This window comes from Lytechinus pictus, chromosome 3 (assembly GCF_037042905.1).
Source record: "Lytechinus pictus isolate F3 Inbred chromosome 3, Lp3.0, whole genome shotgun sequence".
NCBI classification, from domain to species: Eukaryota; Metazoa; Echinodermata; class Echinoidea; order Temnopleuroida; family Toxopneustidae; genus Lytechinus; species Lytechinus pictus.
In genome coordinates, this window is record NC_087247.1 from 12,183,601 (window position 1) to 12,205,220 (window position 21,620).

The following is a 21,620-nucleotide window of genomic DNA, read 5'->3' on the forward strand; positions in this document are numbered from 1 at the left end:
AATTAAATTTACAAACACTATCAAGTTATAATTATATTTTTTTTAATATACATTTTTGTTTGATACAACTTTCAAAATGCTGCATGTTTGTCTGATAAAAAGAGAGTTACTCGAGTGTTGGTGGATCTTGATAAAATATCAATGAAAATATGCTGTAAAAGTTCCTCTGTTTATAAATCCCCACTAGTTTCAAAATTTATTGTATTGATGACATGTAGCCTTTGAATAACTGGTAATCATTGTCCGACTTCCATAAATTATCATATCATCAACAATTCAAAATATATATATATATAGTTTAAGCAATTTAATACCTTTCTACAGCTGCTTGTAATGATTGAATCCTTGTCTGCATCATTTGTAGGACGCCTTCTAGTGTTTCGATTCCTGTAGCCTGTGATAGCAAATCTTCGTGATGTGCTCCAACCTGTATTGTGAAACAGAAAATAAAATATTCTATAAAATATCTCATGAAACATGTGATCAAACTATTTGAACCCTACAAAACAATTTAAATTCAAAATCAGTTATGCTTCTGAAATGGAGTGTATTTTCAAATAGGCCATTTCCCATCACATCAAATATCTGCGCAGTCCCAATATCCAGTTAACCAGAATTTCTTTTGAGCACGGTGTACAGCAATCAGATGAGGGGAACAGGCCACAATGAGAGAATTAGACTGGTTGCTAAAAGTGCTGGTAACAAAAGCAACAATATGACAGGAAAAAGCCAGCTAAAAAGTTCTACAATAAACAATAATAATAATAATATGTAACATTTTCAGTGATGAATAAAAATGATTCTAAACACTGCATACTATTCTACTCCATCTTTCAATCGAAAGGCTCCCCTGATCGGACCCTCAAACATTCAAGGAGAGTGGCAAATGTAGATGAACGCCTTCCCAAAGGACAAGGGTGCTGCAGTAGAATTTGAAAGCCAGGCCTTGCAATTCAAAGGTCCTGGGTCCCGTAACAAAAAAGTTTGGCAATTAATCGCTCAATGAAATGACCCATCAAGATCATCGTTACATGTGCATTTTGCTCAGTAGACTGATTAGGAATTGTTCTTTCACATTAACGATAAATCGCTATACTTTGTGTTACAGGACCCTGGAGACCTGCTAACAACACCTCTTTAGACATCTTAAAGAACAAGTCCACCCCAACAAAAAGTTGATTTGAAAAAAAGGAGATAAATCCAACAAGCAAAACACTGAAAATTTCATCAAAATCGATGTAAAATAAGAAAGTTATGACATTTTAAAGTTTCACTTAATTTCTAAAAACAGTTATATGCACATCCTGGTCGGTATGCAAATTGGCAGACTGATGACGTCCCCCACTCACTATTTCTTTTGTATTTTATTATATGAAATATGAAATATTCTAATTTTCTCCTCCTTGTCAAGTGAAACAAAGTTTTATTTCTCCCTGAACATGTGGAATTACCAATATTTTAACAGTTTATGGTTAAGTTAAGTCGGTCCTTATTGTCAAATCTGTAAAAATTGAAATATTGTATTATTCAAACCATAAAAAAACAAAAGAAATAGTGAGTGAAAGGCATCGACTCTCTCATTTGCATATTGCTGAGTTGTGCATTTAACTGTTTTGTGAAAAATAAGCGAAACTTGAAAATGTCATAACTTTCTTATTTTACATCCGATTTCGATGAAATCTGCAGCGTTATGTTTGTTTGATTTTTCTCTATCGATTCAAATCAACAATTTTCTGGAGTGGACTTGACCTTTAATTTGTGCGTACGCTAATGGTAAGTTGCAATGACAAGTGACAGCTTACCTGGGCATGCAATTCCTTGTCCAAAAGGCTGATTCCTTCAGCCATTTTGGCCAGCTGATCAGATATGGCCATCGTTTGCATGACCCTATTGGTGTGATCCCGCACATCAAAGTCAGCTGACACAAACTCCAGGAAAGTTTCTAAATGCAAATGAGATATCAAGAGGTTACAAATGAGTTTGATGAATTCAAAAGAAAAAGAAATTCAATTCACTTGAAAAGAAATTAATTTTAAATTTTCTATTTTTAGTATGGTATCAACCCCAATGTGACTCATTTGTAACATCTCGAAAGAAATAATATAAAAGTGAATTTTCTCTAAAAATGCTAAATGCACCACCCCTTATATGCGCTATTGTCACCTATAAGGTTATATATGTTTTGGTATTAGGAGTGGTAGATAATAGGTTACCGTTTTTAAAATAAAGATTCAACGGACAGAGTAACGCATGCCTCCATTCCACATGGCAAACTTGATTCACAAGCCAACACAGTCAATCACCACAACAAACACCAAACAGATTATATGGGCACTATCACTCACCACATGAAAGTCTCAATTTCAACTTAAAAAAATTCCCCTTTAAAAAGTCAAATTTCGTCATTAAAAATGTAGATTCTGTGCCATATTTCCAGAGCACGCAGTGGCTTAGCTAAAAGTTAGAAGCGGTGTTGCCGAAAATACGCTAAAAAAAAAAAAAGTTTTCACTGTGAAAATACGCTAAAAATTAAAAAAACGTTTTCACTGTGAAAACGTTTTTTTTATATTTTTAGTGTATTTTTCGGCAACAATTTAGGATCATGTCTTCAAAATAACCAATAAAATAACTAAAACACTCAGATACCGCATTGAATTTACACAGAAATCAAGTTGACGGCATGGGGTCCGAGCTTCTTCTTCTTCTTCTTCCGGGTGTAGTACAGACCTCTGGGTAGAGTATTTTCGTACTTTGTGCAGTGCTTAAAAACTAGTGTGCCATGCTGCATTGCCAAACCTCAGTAATATGCTTATGAGGTTAAAGGTGTATGTACATATAAGGTAAAAGTGCTCCTTGTGCAAGTAAAAACTAACTCCTTTTCCATCTAAGCCTGGCGCAGCGTTATCCCGTCCAGCTGCCTCTTAAACTGTTCCAGAGAAGAAGCAGATGTTACACTGGCAGGGAGCTGGTTCCAAAGGCGTACAACACTAGGAAAGAAGGAGTTCTGAAACCCAGAGGTCCTACATAATTGTTGTCGATGTTGAGTATGTCGTCGTCCAGATGATCGTAGTGCTGGGTAGAGGTAAGGTGGTTCAGGTGGGATGGCAATCAGTCCATGAAGAATACGGTAGAGCATGATCACTTTCAGATGAGCTCTCCTTTCAGCGAGAGACTGCCATTTCAGTGAGTGAAGCATTTCGGTGACACTGTGTCTTGGGTGGTAGTCTCCAAGTGTAAACCGAGCAGCACGCCTCTGAACCATTTCAAGTTTCCAGATGTAGTCTTGGTAGTGAGGATCCCAGGCTGTTGCTGCATACTCAAGGATAGGTCGTACATATGTCCTGTATGCCTGGTCCTTGATTTTCTTGGGGCAGCCATACAGGTTTCTTTGGAGGAATCCACGTGTACTATTTGCTTTTTTACATGTACTGTCAATATGCGTCTTCCAGCTGAGATTGGAGTTGATGTGTACTCCGAGGTACTTGGCATTGTCAACAGCTGGAAGTTCAACTCCATGAAGAGAATAAGGCGATTTGATGACATTTTTCACCTTATTGGTCACTCTCAGAACTTCACACTTCGATGGATTGAAAGACATCTGCCACTTGGCTTCCCAATCTTGCAGGTTAGTGAGATCTTCTTGGAGTGCGTCTGCGTCAGATTGCGAACTGATGTGTCGGTAGAGAAGACAATCGTCGGCAAACATCCGCACCTCCGACTGGACACAGTTAGGCAGGTCGTTGATGTAGGCCAGGAAGAGAAGCGGGCCAAGTACAGTCCCTTGAGGTACGCCCGAGTTGACATCAGCTGGGAGAGAGGTAGTTCCTTCAAGCACCACCTGTTGGACACGATCTTTAAGGAAGGCTCTGATCCAACCAAGAAGATTTCCTTGGATGCCATAGAAGGCTAGTTTTCTCAAGAGTCTTTCATGTGGTACTTTATCAAATGCCTTTGAAAAGTCTAACAGTAAGCATCTATCTGCTGTTTGTTGTCAATCCCTTTGGCAAGGTCGTGTATGGTCAGTAGCAGTTGGGACTCACAGGAGTGGAATTTTCTGAAACCATGTTGCTTTTCAGACAAGATACTGTTAGATTCCAGGTGATTGATGATTTCTGAGAATATGATGTGTTCAAGGGTTTTGCACACAAGTGAGGTCAATGAAATTGGTCTATAATTGCAGGCTTCGTGCCGGTTACCTTTCTTGAAGATTGGTGTGATGAATGCAGCCTTCCAGTCTAATGGAATTGCACCTTGATGTAGGGTGGACTGGAACAGTAAAGAAAGGACAGGTGCAAGCTCTGTAGAACACTCCTTCAGGATACGTGCAGGAAGGCCGTCAGGTCCTGGTGCCTTGTATGGGTTGATCTTGGACAACAGTTTCCAGACTCCTTCAGAACCAATTTCAATGTTGCAGATCTTCGGGTGTGGACTAGCTCCCATGTCAGGAATGTTGTCTATGTCTTCTTTTGTAAAGACTGAAGAGAACTGATCATTCAGGACAGCAGCCTTTGTTTTGCTGTCACATCGAAGGACGCCATCTCTCAAGAGTGGGGATACTCCAGAGTTGTCACACCGCTTATTCTTAATGAATGTCCAAAATCTCTTGCCTCCACTGGGACCTTCTCCACATATCAGATCTGAGATGTAGGTCTGGTAGGTTTTACGGCATTCCCTTTGCATAGTTTTCTTAAGTTCCTTGTAATTACGGTGTTCTGTGTTGTAAATCTCGGCTGCGGCAGCTCTCGATCTCCTGAATGATCTTTTCTTCTTTCTGGAGAGACGTTTCAATTCTGTCGTGATCCAGGGTTGGCTAAATCTGCATGAGGTCATCTTCGATGGTACATCTTCCTCAAGTGCAGATAAGATCTTACTTTTTATCTCTGTCCACTGACTTTCGACCGGGGTATCTAGAGAAGTCTGGGCCAAGTAGCTATCAGCAAAGCTTGCCATTGCTTCTCTGATGGTGTCCATGTTTGCCTTCTTCCAAAGATAGACCTTCCTCTTGATTGGTCTCTGTATCTTCGCCCTTATGTCAGCAACCGTGAGGACCATATCATGATCGCTGATACCTGGTAAGGGGATGCATTTCCTGATTAGAGATGGACGATTTGTGAGGAAGACATCTAGGATTGATTGACCTCTCGTTGGAAAGTCTACTATTTGGCTGAGGCATAAGTCTTGAAAGGTTGATAGGAATGCTGAGTTAACACCGAGGTTGTACTGGTGGCCTGTCACAGTCTCAGTCTGCCAGTTAATGTCTGGCAAATTAAGATCACCCGAGATCCAGATGGCCGAGGATGGGTTGTTTCTTACGACGCCACTGATAGCACTGCATATTTCCTCAGCACTGGCTATGTTGTTATCAGGAGGACGGTAGAGACAGATAACTATCAGGTTGTGACCACCAACGATTTTCATTTCAGCAGCCACAATTTCCTTGTTGGTATCAATGGACACTTCTGATACAATAATATCTGATTTGGTTGCAATAAGTACACCTCCGTACCCATCATTTCTGTCTTTCCGGATAGCCGGTAAGTTGTAACCCGGCGGGAGGATTTCCGAGCTAAGGATGTCTGGCCGTAACCAGGTCTCACTGCCAACAATAATGTCTGGGTTGCAGGATTCAACCGCTTCCCAGAAGGCTTCCTTCTTGTTCCGGATGCTCTGAAAATTGACAGTAAGGACTTTAAAGGACTTACAGTTATTTTTCTTGGATCTCCTTGCTCTTTGTGGTGATGAAGTCCTGGGTGGTGAATCTAAATCTTCGATTGTTCCAATCGAGATAAATGATGAAGTATCTGAACATGTGCTGAATTCACTTTGGCCATCCGGAAGATCAGAGAGAGCAGCAAAGCTGTTCTGACTCTCAGAAATATATGAGTCCAGCAGGGAAGATGAAGTGTTGGGTTGATCACATTTTGCGCAGAACCAGGTAACATTGCTGTTATTGAGACTGTTGTATGTGGCAGTTGACATTCCCATGCAATCTGTATGGTACCAAACATTGCACGAGTCACATGCAACAGCTGTCCTTTTCTTCGACCATCTTACTGCCTTCGCACACACTCCACATGGATACTTTGGTGTGTACGGTCCTGGGTGGAGCTCGATATCATGGGTGAGGAGAAGTACACTAAGATACAGAAGAACCGACTTACTACTAATTCTGCTTACAAAAGTTACAGCATACATGTTTCTTTTTTGAAAGAAAGAGTTGGTGTTCAAACTTGAAGTCAATCCGGCAGGTAGGTTTCCCAAAGATGTAACATGGCTTCCTATGGTCAGGCTTGAGGCTGGGAACCATGTTGTCATTGGGAGCTGTTCCCAGGAAGGATGCTTGAGATGTGATTTCAAGGATTGATTTTTTGTAAGTATACAGTTCACAACAAGGACTGGGACAAGTAAAAGGGCAGCAAAGATTTTAGGGTTGCCCATGTTATTAATCTAGACCAGTCGATAAATGCACGTAGTATACTCACAAACATTAGCATACAAACAAGATATATTAGTATGTTATGTGTAGTCACTGTAGATCTATACTTATCAATGACCTGTCATCAAGCAAGTTTCATGTTGTATATATGCAGTCACATGGGTTCCACTATTCTTGCATACAATAATACAAGTGCAGGGTTCTATCCAAGTAACACAAAGCTTGTATTGTGTAGGAGGCAGGGTTTCAAAGAGTTGTAGGCTAATGGCTAATCCCTTGACAATGGAACAATAAGCATCTGAAGAACTGCAATGACCAGGCAGATAGTGGCTTCACACCACTGTCTGTACACCAAATCTGGTGTCTGGGACCACACTGAGCCTTTGTGTAGTTAAGCAGCTTCCATGGTGAAAACTTTAAGTTGGAAATTTCCAGCTTTGGTCTTGAAAAAGTCTCTAAATTCGCTCTGTGAGGTCTCTGATGACCAGTGGGCAGATCACTAGTGAAGAATGGATGAGGAGATAATTTTTGACCCCCCAAAAGTAGAAATTAATGAGGAGCTCGCCAATGCAGCACGCACACAGTACAGCACGCAACAACTTCAGCCCTGCGAAGTTGATGCGGGAGCGAAAGGCCACTTTAACTTCCAGGTTGCATATCATGCATATTGCATGCGATGCAGCGCAATTCAGCGGCGTTCGCACGCATTGACTTTGAATGTACGATGTGCTATCTCCAACGAAGGGTGGGGCTGTCAAATTGCGTTCACAAAACATGGCGATATATTTCAAGATTTTATGAAATATTAAGATAGAAATTAGAAAGTAACAATAAACACACTGTAATTGAAAATAGACAAATATATTTAACAACCATTGTCATTGATGCACATTTCGTTTTGTGAAAAAGTTTAGAACAAAAAATATTGCAGGAAAACGTAACATGTCGAATTGTGGGTAGGTTACTTCACATGGACTGGAAAATTATCAACTTTTGCTGCATTGCTGCCTCTAGCTCTCTGAATGTCCTTTAAATGACCATCCAGAACGCAGAAAGTTGGCGGTCTTGCCCGAAAAAATAGAGCCAGAGAGGGCTTGACATATTCTGGAATGTGTGGGACTGAACTAAAATTTTGCAACTGAACTAAAATTAATGTTACTCTTCGGTTTTTTAATAATTTTGAATTATGTGACATTTCTTGAAATATAAAGCAAACATCAGCTTACCATCTTCCGTAAGCTTTTTCAATAATGCATCCTCCATGTTTCCTCAAATATAAATAACAATCAGTGGAGTATTACTTGAGAGTTAAATCATCGCCACGTAAGCCTAACTGTACCGGTCGCGAAAATTCAGGACCGGGGCGCGGCGCCTGGGACGGGGAGGGCCCCCGAGGGCCAGGGGGTGGGGTGAGGGGATATATATATATATATATATATATATATATACCCCTCCCACTTTACGGAGGATGGGTGGGGTGGCCTGTACAATCATCCCCCATGGCCATGCCCCTACTTTTCCGGGGCAGAAAATATACATATTCATGATTATTCATCGTTTAAATTTAAAAAAAAACTCAATCCGGCCATCATGAAGAGGATAAAATAATTTTTAAAAAATAAATAAATAAATAATAGAGACCCAATTAAAAAAACTGAGGAATGGTACGTAAGAAGAATTAAAAGCTCAGAAGAGTGGTGAGAATACCAAATAGAAATTTTGAGCCCCCCCCCCCTAAATGAAAGCAATATTTCAATTCCAAATTGTAATCACTTCATCATCAGCTACATGTACATACGGCTTTGACTTTACTCAAACTTCGAGGCTTGCAGCAAAGCAGAAACATGAATTTAGGATATACCAAACATTACCAAGAACTTCAATTAATTCATAATTCATCTCCCTAAACACATGATGCAAACCAAAGTGCAAGCTTAAAAAATGTTAATATCAAGGCCTGAAAGAGGGACTTTAAATTGAGGATCTTTTATAGGAATTCCAAGGAATCTCTTGCTCCTTTTCATTCTCTCTACTCTTTTCTTAATTCCCAAATTACTCTTCACACTCACACAAAACATTTCCTCATCACCTCTTCCCATCCTTGCTACTTCTTTGATAAAAGATATGCAACATTTATATAGCACTTGACACAAATGTTTATATTAAAACGCTGCATGTATCAGCTATTATCCCTTCCTTCCTCTTGGTGGCCCCCCCCCCCTTCTCTATATTTCCCCCACCCCTTCTCCCCTCCCGCCCTATTTCTCACCCTCTACATTTCTTACATTTGGTAAATCTTTTTTTTCTTCTAATCAATGACTTAATAGATACTCTAGGTCAAAGTTCAATGCACTTTATTTGAAATATGTGTACAAACAAAATAAAAATTTACATAACATGGAATGTAAATTTACAACTTATCTGAATGGTAAAACTTGTACTCCACCCTTTCTGCATTACTGTGTTCTATATGTCTAGCTTGGAGAAGCATAAAAAATAAAGACCTCATTGGTAAGCAAAAATGATTTTTTATTAATGATACACCAATGGAAATCTAAATGAGTGCAAATATGCAAAGCATTTGTCGATCTATGCATGGCAAGCCATTTTTACCATAAATCCTATTTGTTAATAGCAATAATTTATTTTTTGAATCAAGATCACATCCTTGAAATTACGGATAGTCTTTGATTTCTTGATACAGTATAAAGAATTCATTTTGAGTTGACACGTTGCAAATCTTGCTATCAAGAATTTGAATTTAAAAAAATCAATTCCTGATAATTACACAGAAAAGGGGATCAAACAGCTTGTCATATACTTTGGCATATGTCATCAAGCCGTAACAACCTCCATGTATCATGAACAAATTCTAAGCTGTAAAAAATGGCTGCACACATGCAAATCAGACACTCATGGTATTAAGAATGAACTTGTCTATACGCACAAATGAAAAACTGTGGACTAAACATAATATTCTAGACTGAAACCAGGATTTAGCATAAACTTTGGCACTTTGGAGAACAGCTTTGATGCAAGAATTACAGTCAGTGATGTCAGTTTCTTAAAATGGAAATTAAATGCTTAAAAGTTAATGTACACTATATTCAATAGCAACTATTCAGCCACAAACAAGTGAAGATTTTATATTACAGTCATGAATTAAGTTGGTAAAAAAAACTTACCAAACTTACAGGACAAGAAATGAATTAACTACCAGAGAAAATCACTTTGGAAGACCATCATATACATACACTTTGGGAAAAAACACTGACAGTTAACACATCTAAGATCAGGCTAAACATATAGCTTATCCACAAAATAGTACTTATAAATATTGCACAATAAATAACAGTAATAATACCTGTGGTATGGATGCTTCTCTTCTACACAAAATGAACATTGTAAAATTGTTCAGATTTGGCATGAGAAAACCCAACAAAATGCAATACAAAGTAGCACTTTTCTACTAACTTCACAGCAAATACTTGTACACCGATCTGAATTAGATTGCTAAGAAGTTATTGTGAAGCATGTAACAAGATTGTTTGCACATTTTTTTTTTCCATTTCCAAAATACTTTTATTAGACAGTTGACACTTCAATCAACCGTTCATTAACAATATTAACATCAAGTGTTGTAGGGATTGGTTGCAACATTCACAATGTCATTCAAAGAGTCTATGGCCCGTATTCTGAAGTCAGGTTTAACTTAGACTCAGGTTTAAGTATGGGAAGCCAAAAGTATCAATTTTTTTTATTAAGTTGTAGTTTCTTATGTTTACTGTGCTCTTTCCTGATTCATTGATGGTGAAGACAATAATCTATATATACTTCCTAGACAATTATGAATGATTTGAGAGCCAAATGAGCTGAAGTATGATATCTCTACTGTTAGTGATTTATGTAACAATTGGCTCGCCATACTTAAACCACAACTTTAAACCTGAGTTTAACTTAAACCTGACTTCAGAATACGGGCCAATGTACTTAAAGAAAAAATATATATGAAGAACTATTTCCCCCATTTGGCAGAGTAAGTCAATTGAAGAAAATGCTTTATATGTATTTATAATATTAAGTAATGAATACAGCACATGGGAGGAGTGAGACAACAACATTTGAGGAGCAGAACATATTCTACAGGCTGTTACCTGAAATACATTTAGTTTAGGATTATTTATCCAAGGCTAATAGTCCAGGATAGGCTCCATAGAAACTTGACCAAACCTTGTTTTTTTATATATACAATATTTTTTTATGGTTTCTTGTCAATTCGAGGGTGCTGATTACGAATCTGGATGATGCCACTCGTGTAACCTTGAGCATTTTCCGCAAATTGGCAAAATCCAATATGGCCGCCAAAATATGCAAATTACCCATGAAAATCATAAAATTGTCCGCACATTGGCTATGAAATCGTGTGGCAGGAGTGAAATACTCTCTGAAAAAATAATTTTTGACAAAAATATTCATTTTCCTGATATTCAAAATGGCCGCCATAGGCCCTTGTATACTCTATTATGTACAATATGAATAGGGAAAACTAATTTTCACAAAAATTAGCACTAAACCGCAAAAAAATCGCGATGTACGAACGAAGTAATACATGCAAATCATCATTACTAACGAGATATATCATTTATTATGTCATATATGGGGACCTTGCTGCATTTTGATATCTAAAAGCCGCCCGACTGGCCCAAAGAGTATTATGTACAATGGCAGTGGCCTGGGCCCCAAAAATGACAAGAGTGAGCACTAAAATGCATATTATTAAGATAAACGAGTGGAATACTGACTAAAAACATCATTGCCATTAATATACCATTTATGTGATAAATGCTGTATTTTGACATTCAAAATGACCGCCATAGATGTACAATGCGAATGGAGAAACTAATTTTCACAAGAGTGAGAATCATAAAACGCATATAACTGTGATATACGAGTACAAATATTGTCTTAAACATGATTTCTAAGTGAATACATCACATATTGGTCGTGGAGGTAATAAATGCCGTACTTTGAAATCCAAAATGGCTGCCATAGGTCCTAAAAGTATTGTGTACACTGTATTTTGATATCTAAAAGCCACCACTGGCCCAAAGAGTATTATGTACAGTGGCAATGGCCTGGGCCCAAAAATGACAAGACTGAGCACTAAAATGCATATTATTAAGATAAACGAGTGGAATCCTAAAAACATCTTTGCCATTAATATACCATTTATGTGATAAATGCTGTATTTTGACATTCAAAATGGCCGCCATAGGCCCTATATTTATCATGTACAATGCGAATAGAGAAACTAATTTTCACAAGAGTGAGAATCATAAATTGCATATAACTGTGATATACTAGTAACAATATTGTCTTAAACATGATTTCTAAGTGAATACATCACATATTGGTCGTGGAGGTAATAAATGCTGTACTTTGAAATCCAAAATGGCTGCCATAGGTCCTAAAAGTATTTTGTACATTGTAACATGGGACATATAATTTTGACAGAATTTGGCTTTGCTTGACTTTAAATATTGCATATAATTGTGAATTGTGAAAGGGTGAATTATTGTCTAAAACCATGGTTTCTACCGAGATATATCATATCATGTGTAATTAAGTTGATAAATGCTGCATTTTTAAATTGAAAATGGCCACCATAGGCCCTTATCGTATAATATACAATTTGAGTGGAGACAATTAATGTTCACTAAAAGGGCATATGGCAGCCATTTTGAATGTTGAAATACAGTATTTATCACCTAAATTACATAGGATATGATATCTTTTGTTATAAATCATGTTTTCAGACAATATTTCACTCATACATCACTATTTGGACAAGCAAAGCCAAATTCTGTTGAAATAATTTGTTTCCATTCACATTGTGCATAATACCATAAGGGCCTGTAGCGGCCATTTTGACTTTCCAATAACAGTATTTATCACCTAACTGACAGAATAAATGATATATCTTAATAGAAATTATGCTTTCAGACAATATCTTACTCATAGATCACTATTACATGCATTTATGGTGCTTACTTATGTGAATATTGGTTTCCCACTTTGCATTGTACACATGGGCGGAAATCCCAGGGGGGACAGGGGGGACGTGTCCCCCCTACCAAAAATAGTAGGGGGGACACAATATCAAATGTCCCCCCTACTATTTTTGGTCTTTTATGATGGAGAAAAATGCATCATTCACATTCGAAATAATACGTGTATTTTGGACTAAATGACCTTACATTTTCGGCGAAAACCTTTTTTTTTTTTGTTTGTCAAATTTTCCAGAGTGAATAAAATAAGATGAGGGGAAAACTTGGAAAATAAAAAGAATCTTTCATGTCACTATATAAAATTTTCGCTCGCGCTTCGCGCTCGCATTGCCTGTTAGGTGATTTTTCAATATGGAGCTTAAATATCATGTTCGGAAGTCAATATACATTATACATTTCACCTCGGAAATCAAACTTTCATTATTTTGTGTGATTTACAAACAGAGTTTAAAAAAGTGATCTGTAAAAGTTACAGCTTTTATGGTCTGAATATTAACATTTTCTACTCGCACTGAGCGCTCGCAAAATTCGATTTATTCAGTAGGCCTACCTATTATTTTTGTGTATTCCATTTAGTTTGAAAATATCCCTTTTCAAGTCTGATTGTCAAAACGTAGCAGATAGTGCTACTCGTATTTTCATTGGCGATTTATGTATGTCTCAATATTGATTTTCATGACAGTTTATCAAAGATTTTGGCTCGCGATTTGCGCTCGCATTGATGGTTAAAATGTTTTAACTGATGCATTCTATTCCTAATTACAAAAGTGCTTGAAATGTCAAGTTTTCAGGCCATAATATCATCAGATTTCTCGCCCGCATTATGCATTAATAAATAAGATATCAATTTAATGATTAAATTGTCCCTTTTGTTTCATCTTGCGCTTAGTAAGAGGAATAGGAAGATAGTCATCATTTTCATATGACTTGTCCTAAGGATGTCCCGGTCCTATGTAAAAACTCAAATAATAATGAAAAATATCAGCTCTTTATTAAGTGTGATCCATATCCACCTCACAATTTTCCTACAAAGTGCTTGAAATATATAGCTGAAATTGACTCTTTTTTTCAGATCGGAATATCAAATAGTTTAAGCTCGCGCTTCGCGCTCGCTAATAGATGTGTAAAATGCCGAGATTCTAGGTCTAAATCTGAAACACGATCATGTTTATTCAGATATTCAATTTGTTCTCTATTTAAATCATTATCCAGTTTCAGATCACAATATCAAACATTTTCTGCTCGCGCTTTGTGCTCGCATTATTAATGTAGAAGGATCCCCTATTACTCATCCTTTTCATGATTTACAAAACATGAGTAGAGTGTCCCGTTTTTAGGTCTAAATCTCGATTATTTCTGCTCAAGCTTCGCTTACATCAATAGTTTAGTTATATAGCTACCCTGTTCACGATTACGAAAATTGATTACAATTTTCTATTCTTTTTGAAAAAATGTCAAAAATTTTCAGCTCGCGATTCGCGCTAGCATTGATTGTTGAAATATGTAACGTCTTCATGGCTAAGTGCAAGCAGTCCTTAACAAGTACCCTTTCGATCAATTCAAATTAAACGTATATGAACATTTTCTGGCTGCATTTTGCACTCGCTTTATTAATGTAAGGACCGGGTGTAAGAAAGACCCCAATTACTCATCCTTTTCATGATTTACAAAACATGAACAGAGTGTCTCGTTCTAAGGTCTAAATCTCAAAACCTTCCGCTCGTGCTTCGCGTTCGCATCAATTGTTTAGTTATATACCTATTATATGTTTAAGTTACAAAAAGTGCTTAGAATTTCCAGTCTTTGGGTAAAAATTTCAAAAAATTTCGGCTCGCGCTTCGCGCTCGCATTATTTGATTGTTGAAATATGTAACGTCTTCATGGCTAATTGCAAGCAGTTTTTAACAGGTACCTTTTCCATCAGTTAACCTCTGCTCGCACTTCGCGGTCGTAGTAAATATTTAGTTGTATATACATCTTTTTCAGAATAACAAACATTGCCCAGAATGTATAAATTTTAGGAAAAAAATACATAAATTTTTCCCCAAAAAATTGCTCGCGCTTCGCGCTCGCATTATATAAATAAGGACAATGATATCATATATTTATGTTGATTTATAAGGATAAAGCTAAAAAGTGACCATGAGGACTACTCCTTCAATGAAACAGACAAAAATTACCTTCGAGCTGCCGATCGGGGATTAACATATGACTGAAAATGTTTTCGCCCCCCCCCCCTATTGGCGAAGGCTCGATCAGCCCCTGTTGTCCCCCCTACCTTTCGGGACAGATTTCCGCCCATGATTGTACATGATACTGTTAATGTCTATGGCGGCCATTTTGAAAGTCAAAATACAGTATTTTACACAAACTTGAAACCTGAATGATATATTTCGTTAGAAAATATGTTTTAGACAGTATCCCATTAATTTATCACATATATATGCATTTTAGTGCTCTCTCTTGTGATTTCTTTGCTCCTCTTTCTCATTGTGCATAATACGTTTAGGGCCTTTGGCAGCTATTTTGAATATCAAAATAAAACATTCATCACATACATGGCATATTAATAATATATTTCGTTAACAATTATGTTTTTAGTCAGTATTCCACTCGTTTAATCTTACTAATATGCATTTTAGTGATCACTCTTGTGAATTTTTTGGCCCCCATTGCCATATACGCAATACTGTTTGGGCCAGTGGCGGCTATTTTAGATATCAAAATACAGAAATGTTCCCATATATGACATAATAAATGATATATCTCGTTAGTAATGATGATTTGCATATATTACTTCGTTCATACATTGCGATTTTTTGCACTTTAGTGCTCATTTATGTGAAAATTAGTTTTCCCTATTCATATTGTACATAATAGAGTATACAAGGGCCTTTGGCGGCCATTTTGAATATCAGGAAAATAAATATTTTGTCAAAAATTATTTTTTCAGAGAGTATTTCACTCCTGCCCCACAATTTCATGCATTTCATAGCCAATGTGTGGACAATTTTATGATTTTCATGGGTAATTTGCATATTTTGGCGGCCATATTGGATTTTGCCAATTTGCGGAAAATGCTCAAGGTTACACGAGTGGCATCATCCAGATTTGTAATCAGCACCCTCGAATTGACAAGAAACCATCAAAAAATATTGATATATAAAAAAACAAGGTTATGCCTCTTCTATCCTGGACTATAAGAGGGGAGAATTCTAAAAATTATTATCCACAATTGGCACTTAGGTACTAGGGTTATAGGAATTTATCAAACCATAGTTGTCTATTAATACAGTACAAGTGATAGGCTTGGCATAAATTAGCAATAATCAAACTAAGTTTGAAAACACATGTTAAAGTAATACATTAAAGGTAAGGTACATTAATCTTAAAGAATGGGCAAGAATGTGAATTTCATAATTAGCATAATGCCATTTCCATTGGACCTGAAAACATTCCATGACGCATCATCACAAAATCTACATAAGATGTTGAGACGTATATCACAAGCTAAGAGGATTCTTGTCATTTATAATGTATACAGGGATAGTCACCTTGTCAAATGAATGGCAGTGTTTTGACTAATGTAAAAAGGGGGAGCAAAACATTTAGAATGATTCTGCAATAGACATCTGTATAATATTATAGGGGAAAGATGTTTTTCATGAAACCTGATAGACTGCAAAAAAAAAAATTGGCATCTCACCATATTGTAAGTTACATCATAAATTTGAAAAGCTACCTAATGGATGAGCCTAGATGAGAGCCCAATATAGGATGGGAAATGCTCCGAGAGCTAATAAAGTCGTTAATCTGATTGGCTAAGAGAAAAATTGTGAGTGATAATCATGGAGACATTTTGTTAAATGCTCCCAAAATAATCATTTCGAAATAAACATTTCAAATCAGGTGCTCATTTTGAACAGGACAAAGGAAAATGATTGAAGAAATAACATTGTTCATAAGTAGATTTGTCGACTATGTCATTGAGTAATCATTGTCAAACAAACTCACTGGTATATGGCACGTAACAAGTCATTTATCTAATATTCACTTATTGTAGGCAAGATCAATTAATACAACATTCAAGGTGAAGAATATGGAATAATGTAAGCATGAATTTGCTCTTGCAGTCCATACAAGAGTAAGAATTGTCCAATAAAACGAAACATCATTATTAAAGGTAATATACTGCATCATTCACATCGTGTCTCCATATTTACATGATGGAGGTAACACCGAAAACAACAACATAATTTTAAAACTAAAAATGTGAACATCATAAGTGTATGACCACAAAACTAAACAGTTCTCACACAGTGATATGAACTAAGCTGCTTTTCAGAGTTGTTACATGCACTACCAAACTTTGTATCTGGTGGAGTTTATACGAAAGACATTTAACATGCATACAAAAAATATTGCTAAACTGAACTGGACAAGACAACTCCTTCTCAAGAGAGTTTTTTCTTCTTGATACATACTAGTCATGACTTGACTAGTATATTCATACACATACATCATAAAAGACAACAATTCTCCCTCCAATTACCTTGTCTATTGTCTATCAAATATCAGCGTGATTTCCTTCTCTTTTCCAGGAGGTCTACCAGTGAAATATTTCAATCTAGACAGCATACGATACTTGGATCACCCCTCTCATTTCCTGAATATCATCACTGTTCAAAGTTAAAGTTGGTGGCTAATAGTCCTCTACCTCGACCCCTTCCTCTCCCTCGACCCCACCCCCTGCTGAACCCCCTTCCATTTCCTCTAAAATCCCCTCTATACCCAGAGGAGTGGTGTTCCGTCATCTGTCTAGGTTTAAAGAACCCTCGACCATATCCAGGAGATGGGTACAAATTCTGCTCCCTCCGGGAATATGGAAACCCTGAATCAGGATTTGCTGGAGAACTCCATTTGGTTTGTTGGGCCACTCTCTGAGGGGACGTTGTATCGCTTTCTCTCTTACCAACGCTGGGCTCGTTGGAAGCGGAAGCACTTGAGACAAGTCCTCTTCCTCTACTCACATATCTAACAAAGTCTTTTGTACCTTTGACATTATCTGATGAAGTTAAACACTGAGGAGACTGGACTCGCGAACTTCCCAAATCTTCTATGCTAGTAGTTCTTGTGCAACTCTCATGGGAATCATTTGATGAGGAGTGGACAGAAACAGGAATTGCATAAACTTTATCCTTTGGTTTCATTTCCGAATTCACAGAAAGCTTTCTTTTTTCTGGATTTCTCTCTTGGTGTCCTGATGCCCAGGAGGACGCAGTGAAGTCTTCGCCAGTTTCTTCATCAGAATCACTGTTCTTGTTACTTACAGAAGATTGTCCAGAAACAGAATTACCCTGATCTCTCACACCTGATGGTACCTTGTCCATGGGACTAGATGTACTTGTCTTTTGCCTCTTGGACCATCTTTGACCACCTTGGTTTATAGGACTTGGAGATTTCTGGGGGCTGCTTCCTTTCTTTGGTGCAGGGTCAATTGCCTTAAAATCCCATTCATTTTCAGATGTACTCCACCCACCATCTGACCAACTTTCTGAAGACTTGTCCCTTTTGGAATTCCATGCTCTCTGAGACTGAATGGCCTTGACATCACGCTGCTGTTTAATGCTACCTGATGTCTGATGTGGTGAAACTGATGCTTGATAACCTTTACGTAGCTCTTCTTGACTGTTCGATCTTGCACTGTCCTTTCTCCATGAGGAAGATTCACAAGCTCTGGGATGAGATTTTTGTGGCTCTAACCATTTTGATTCAATACCTTGCTGATCACTTGTCAAATTTTTGTATTGTCTTGAAGAGCTCTGAAAGCTGCTACTTTTCCTAGCTGCATGGTCTGTAGCCTTCGTATCCCATTCATTTTCTGATGTATTCCATCCACCATCAGACCAGCTATCTGAAGACTTGTCTCTCTTGGAATTCCACGCTCGTTGAGATTGAATAGATTTCACATCACGTTGAAGTTTAATGCCACCTGATGTTTGATGAGGTGAGACTGATGATCGCTTATCTTGATAAAACACTTCTTCCTGTTTTGATCTTTCACTATCCCTTTTCCATGTTCTTGGCCTTGACCATTCCCTGTCAGAGCCAGAGCTGCTGTGACTATTTCCTCTTTCTCTACCATTAGATCTATCACTGTATTGCCGAGCATGGACACCACTCTGCTCAAGTCTGAGATGTTTTGTTCCACTCTTCATCTCTTCTGCCTTGTCCCTCTCCATAAAAGCTGCATCTACTGGCTTTGCACCTCCAAAGATTGAAGATGTAGTGGCAGTCTTGTCTGGAACCTGTTCAACCCGCTGTGTTCTCTTCTGCGACACCACATTGTCCCTCTCCCTAAAAGCTGTATCTACTGGCTTTGCTCCTCCAAAGATGGAAGATGCAGTGGCAGTCTTGTCAGGAACCTGTTCATCTGGCTGTGTTCTCTTCTGCAACACCAACTCCTTTCTCTCCCCTGGAGACACTCCATCAGAGGACTGATCTAGTATGTGCGTGCTGCTGTCAGTCCTTGCAGAATGTTCTTCTGCACTACTTGTTCTGCCATCCCTTCTCTTGTCTCTATCATAACACAACCCTTCGAGTGGCATACAGGGGACAACACCTGGAACATCACTTTTCTCTGGATTAATCGTGTTGCTTGGATAAATCTCCTGCAATCTTTTGGCATTTCCTGAAGAACTGTCACTATCCATGACAAGATCAGGTAAGGGGTCACCAGTGGTGTCATACCAGCCTCTACTTGGAGCTGTGAAGCCATCGAGGTTCGGACAGTCCTCTTCTATTGGACACCAAGGCTTGGAGGACATCACCTCTGGATCATCACTGTCATAGACGTCCCAGATCTCTGTCCCTTCCTTCTCCTTGCCGACTTTCACTTCTGCCTTTTCTCCATGCTCTGCTTTCAAAACAGGAGTACTGCAAACTGGAACAACACCGACTGTATCTGAAGAATTCATTGCTTCAGGTCTACCATCATTTGTCCTTTCTGGTGTCAAATTCATATGTAAAATAACTCCTCCATCATCAGCTTTTTGGTCTGGAGAGATCCTTGCAACAGGACTTGAAGCATCATCTTGTTTCACTTTGCCACCCTGTCTCTCAAAAGAATCCACTGGCGCCTGTTGATTTGTCTCAACGGACGGTGTTACTTGCACCTGCGGTTCAACTGGAAAACCTTCTTTCAGGCGAAATGGATGCTCTTTCTTTGGAACATCTTGGACGCTTCCTTCAAGTCCCTTGTTCTCCCTCTCACTCTCTTCTTTCTCCTCTGCCTGAGGGTCATCAAAGCTCTTTATGGTTTCCTCCGTTGGCGGCTCACATCCCACATAGGCACCATTCTTCATACAGTATTTCAGCAGTGCCCGCCAGTGATAGTCCTGTGGAGATTAATACAAAGTCAAATGATTTCAGTGGCAATCATTTAAAGCAAAGTCTTCAAAAGCAAGGCAAATCATTATCATACCATCGAAATATGTTTTTGACATGATACAAGTAAGCTGAACATCATAAAATCATGAAAATTAGCCAAATACTGTACCTTGTAATGCTGAAAGCATATTGTAATTATAAAAGCTTACACTTATTAGTGATGACAGATAAAATTCAAAGACATTGCAATAAAACAATCTTTCATGACATACACATAAACTCACTAAATTGCCTTTTCTTGGCAAGTCCATCCATTCTATTTCATTTCATTATCTAATTAATCAGGCCTTTTACAGATGCACTCTATTCCAATATTGTTTTACTTATATTTTGCAATTTATTATTTGTATGCTATGTATATTTCTATTTCGTATTTGTGTCGTTTTAATCAATTTGATATTTCCATTTTTACCTGTAGGCCTACATATTAATTTACTTATTAGCCAAAGTCACTTTAGATCTCTTCAGTTCCTGTTTATCCCTTTTTTTTTTAATGATGAACATTGAACTTTGTGATATATGGCAATGTATTGTTTCTTTGATTGTAATCTTTGAATGAAAAATTGAATCAACCTCAAATCTCACAGTTGTGCAAATTTGTTTGTTTTCTTTTCTACATACCTACCAACCTCAAACCATCAACAGTGAATAAAACAGAAACATTCTATTCATTAATCAGGAGAATCACATCTTGTTCCACTATTGTTAATCGTTACTTAACTTGTAATTTTTGAGTCTCTGTGATGGTCAAAGAAAGAGTCAAGGCACTAAAACTTACATTGACAAGAAGATGGGGATTCCCCACGACAATGAGCAGGGCTTGGGGTCGTGTAATGGCAACGTTGAAACGTTTTGGGTTGCTAAGGAAACCAAGCTGATGCCGGATGTCAAAGTTCATCAGACTGGCACTTGACCTCACCTACAAACAGGAGGAAGTTGGAAGAGAAAAACATGATTTAGAGACCCCAGTATTCGATACATTACATTGTTGAAGCGTTGTGGCCCAGTGGATTAGTCTTTTGACTTTGAAACAGAGGGTCGTGGGCTCGAATCCCAGCCATGGCGAAATTTCCTTCAGCGAGAAATTTATCCACATTGTGCTGCACTCAACCCAGGTGAGGTGAATGGGTACCTGGCAGGATTAAATTCTTGAATGCATGAGTGCTGAAAGGCAGCTCGAGCTAAAGCCGGGGTAATAATAATTTCGCGCCTCGGAATAGAATATTTCTACATAGATGGTGCTTTATAAATGCCTATTATTATTATTACATTACGTGTTCTTTGGAGACATGTTACACACTGGGCAGCTGCCTTTAAAGAAATATGTCATAGCCTGAAGTGAATACTCTCACAAACTTGAATATGATCACAAAGCACACAAAAAAATATATAGTGTGAGGAAATTTTCAAACTGAATACTTCGTTCATGATTTACTGTTTGAAGAAAAATAGGGGAAATAATTATACGTCATGTTATGAATATTGAAGTTAAAATTTATGATTATAACTAATTTCTTTGTCTGTAAGAGTATATAAAAATCATAGTGATGTTTGAGTCATAGGACTGAAGAAGCCATTTTGACTTTTTATCAAAACACACAGATTTGCATGTTATTGCAAATCACACCATAAAAAATCATATTTTATGGTTCTTTATCACACCATAA

General features: G+C 37.7%; 2 protein-coding genes across 2 annotated transcripts in view; both read right to left on the reverse strand.

The window, feature by feature from the left end:
• LOC129257826 (conserved oligomeric Golgi complex subunit 5-like) overlaps positions 1 to 7,801 on the reverse strand; it is a 30,744-nt gene extending 22,943 nt beyond the window's left edge. The window contains exons 1-3 of the mRNA XM_054896237.2: positions 7,663 to 7,801; positions 1,803 to 1,942; positions 315 to 427 (exon numbers count right to left, since the gene is read on the reverse strand). Coding sequence (XP_054752212.2) covers positions 315 to 427; positions 1,803 to 1,942; positions 7,663 to 7,699 — 290 coding nt within the window. The 5' untranslated portion in view covers positions 7,700 to 7,801. The remainder of the gene's footprint in view (positions 1 to 314; positions 428 to 1,802; positions 1,943 to 7,662) is intronic.
• A 7,084-nt stretch (positions 7,802 to 14,885) lies between these two features.
• Positions 14,886 to 21,620, reverse strand: part of LOC129257824 (RNA helicase Mov10l1-like) — a 29,113-nt gene continuing 22,378 nt past the window's right edge. Inside the window, exons 19-20 of the mRNA XM_064096380.1 lie at positions 20,732 to 20,872; positions 14,886 to 19,901 (exon numbers count right to left, since the gene is read on the reverse strand). Of these exons, the coding sequence (XP_063952450.1) occupies positions 17,181 to 19,901; positions 20,732 to 20,872 (2,862 nt within the window). The 3' untranslated portion in view covers positions 14,886 to 17,180. The remainder of the gene's footprint in view (positions 19,902 to 20,731; positions 20,873 to 21,620) is intronic.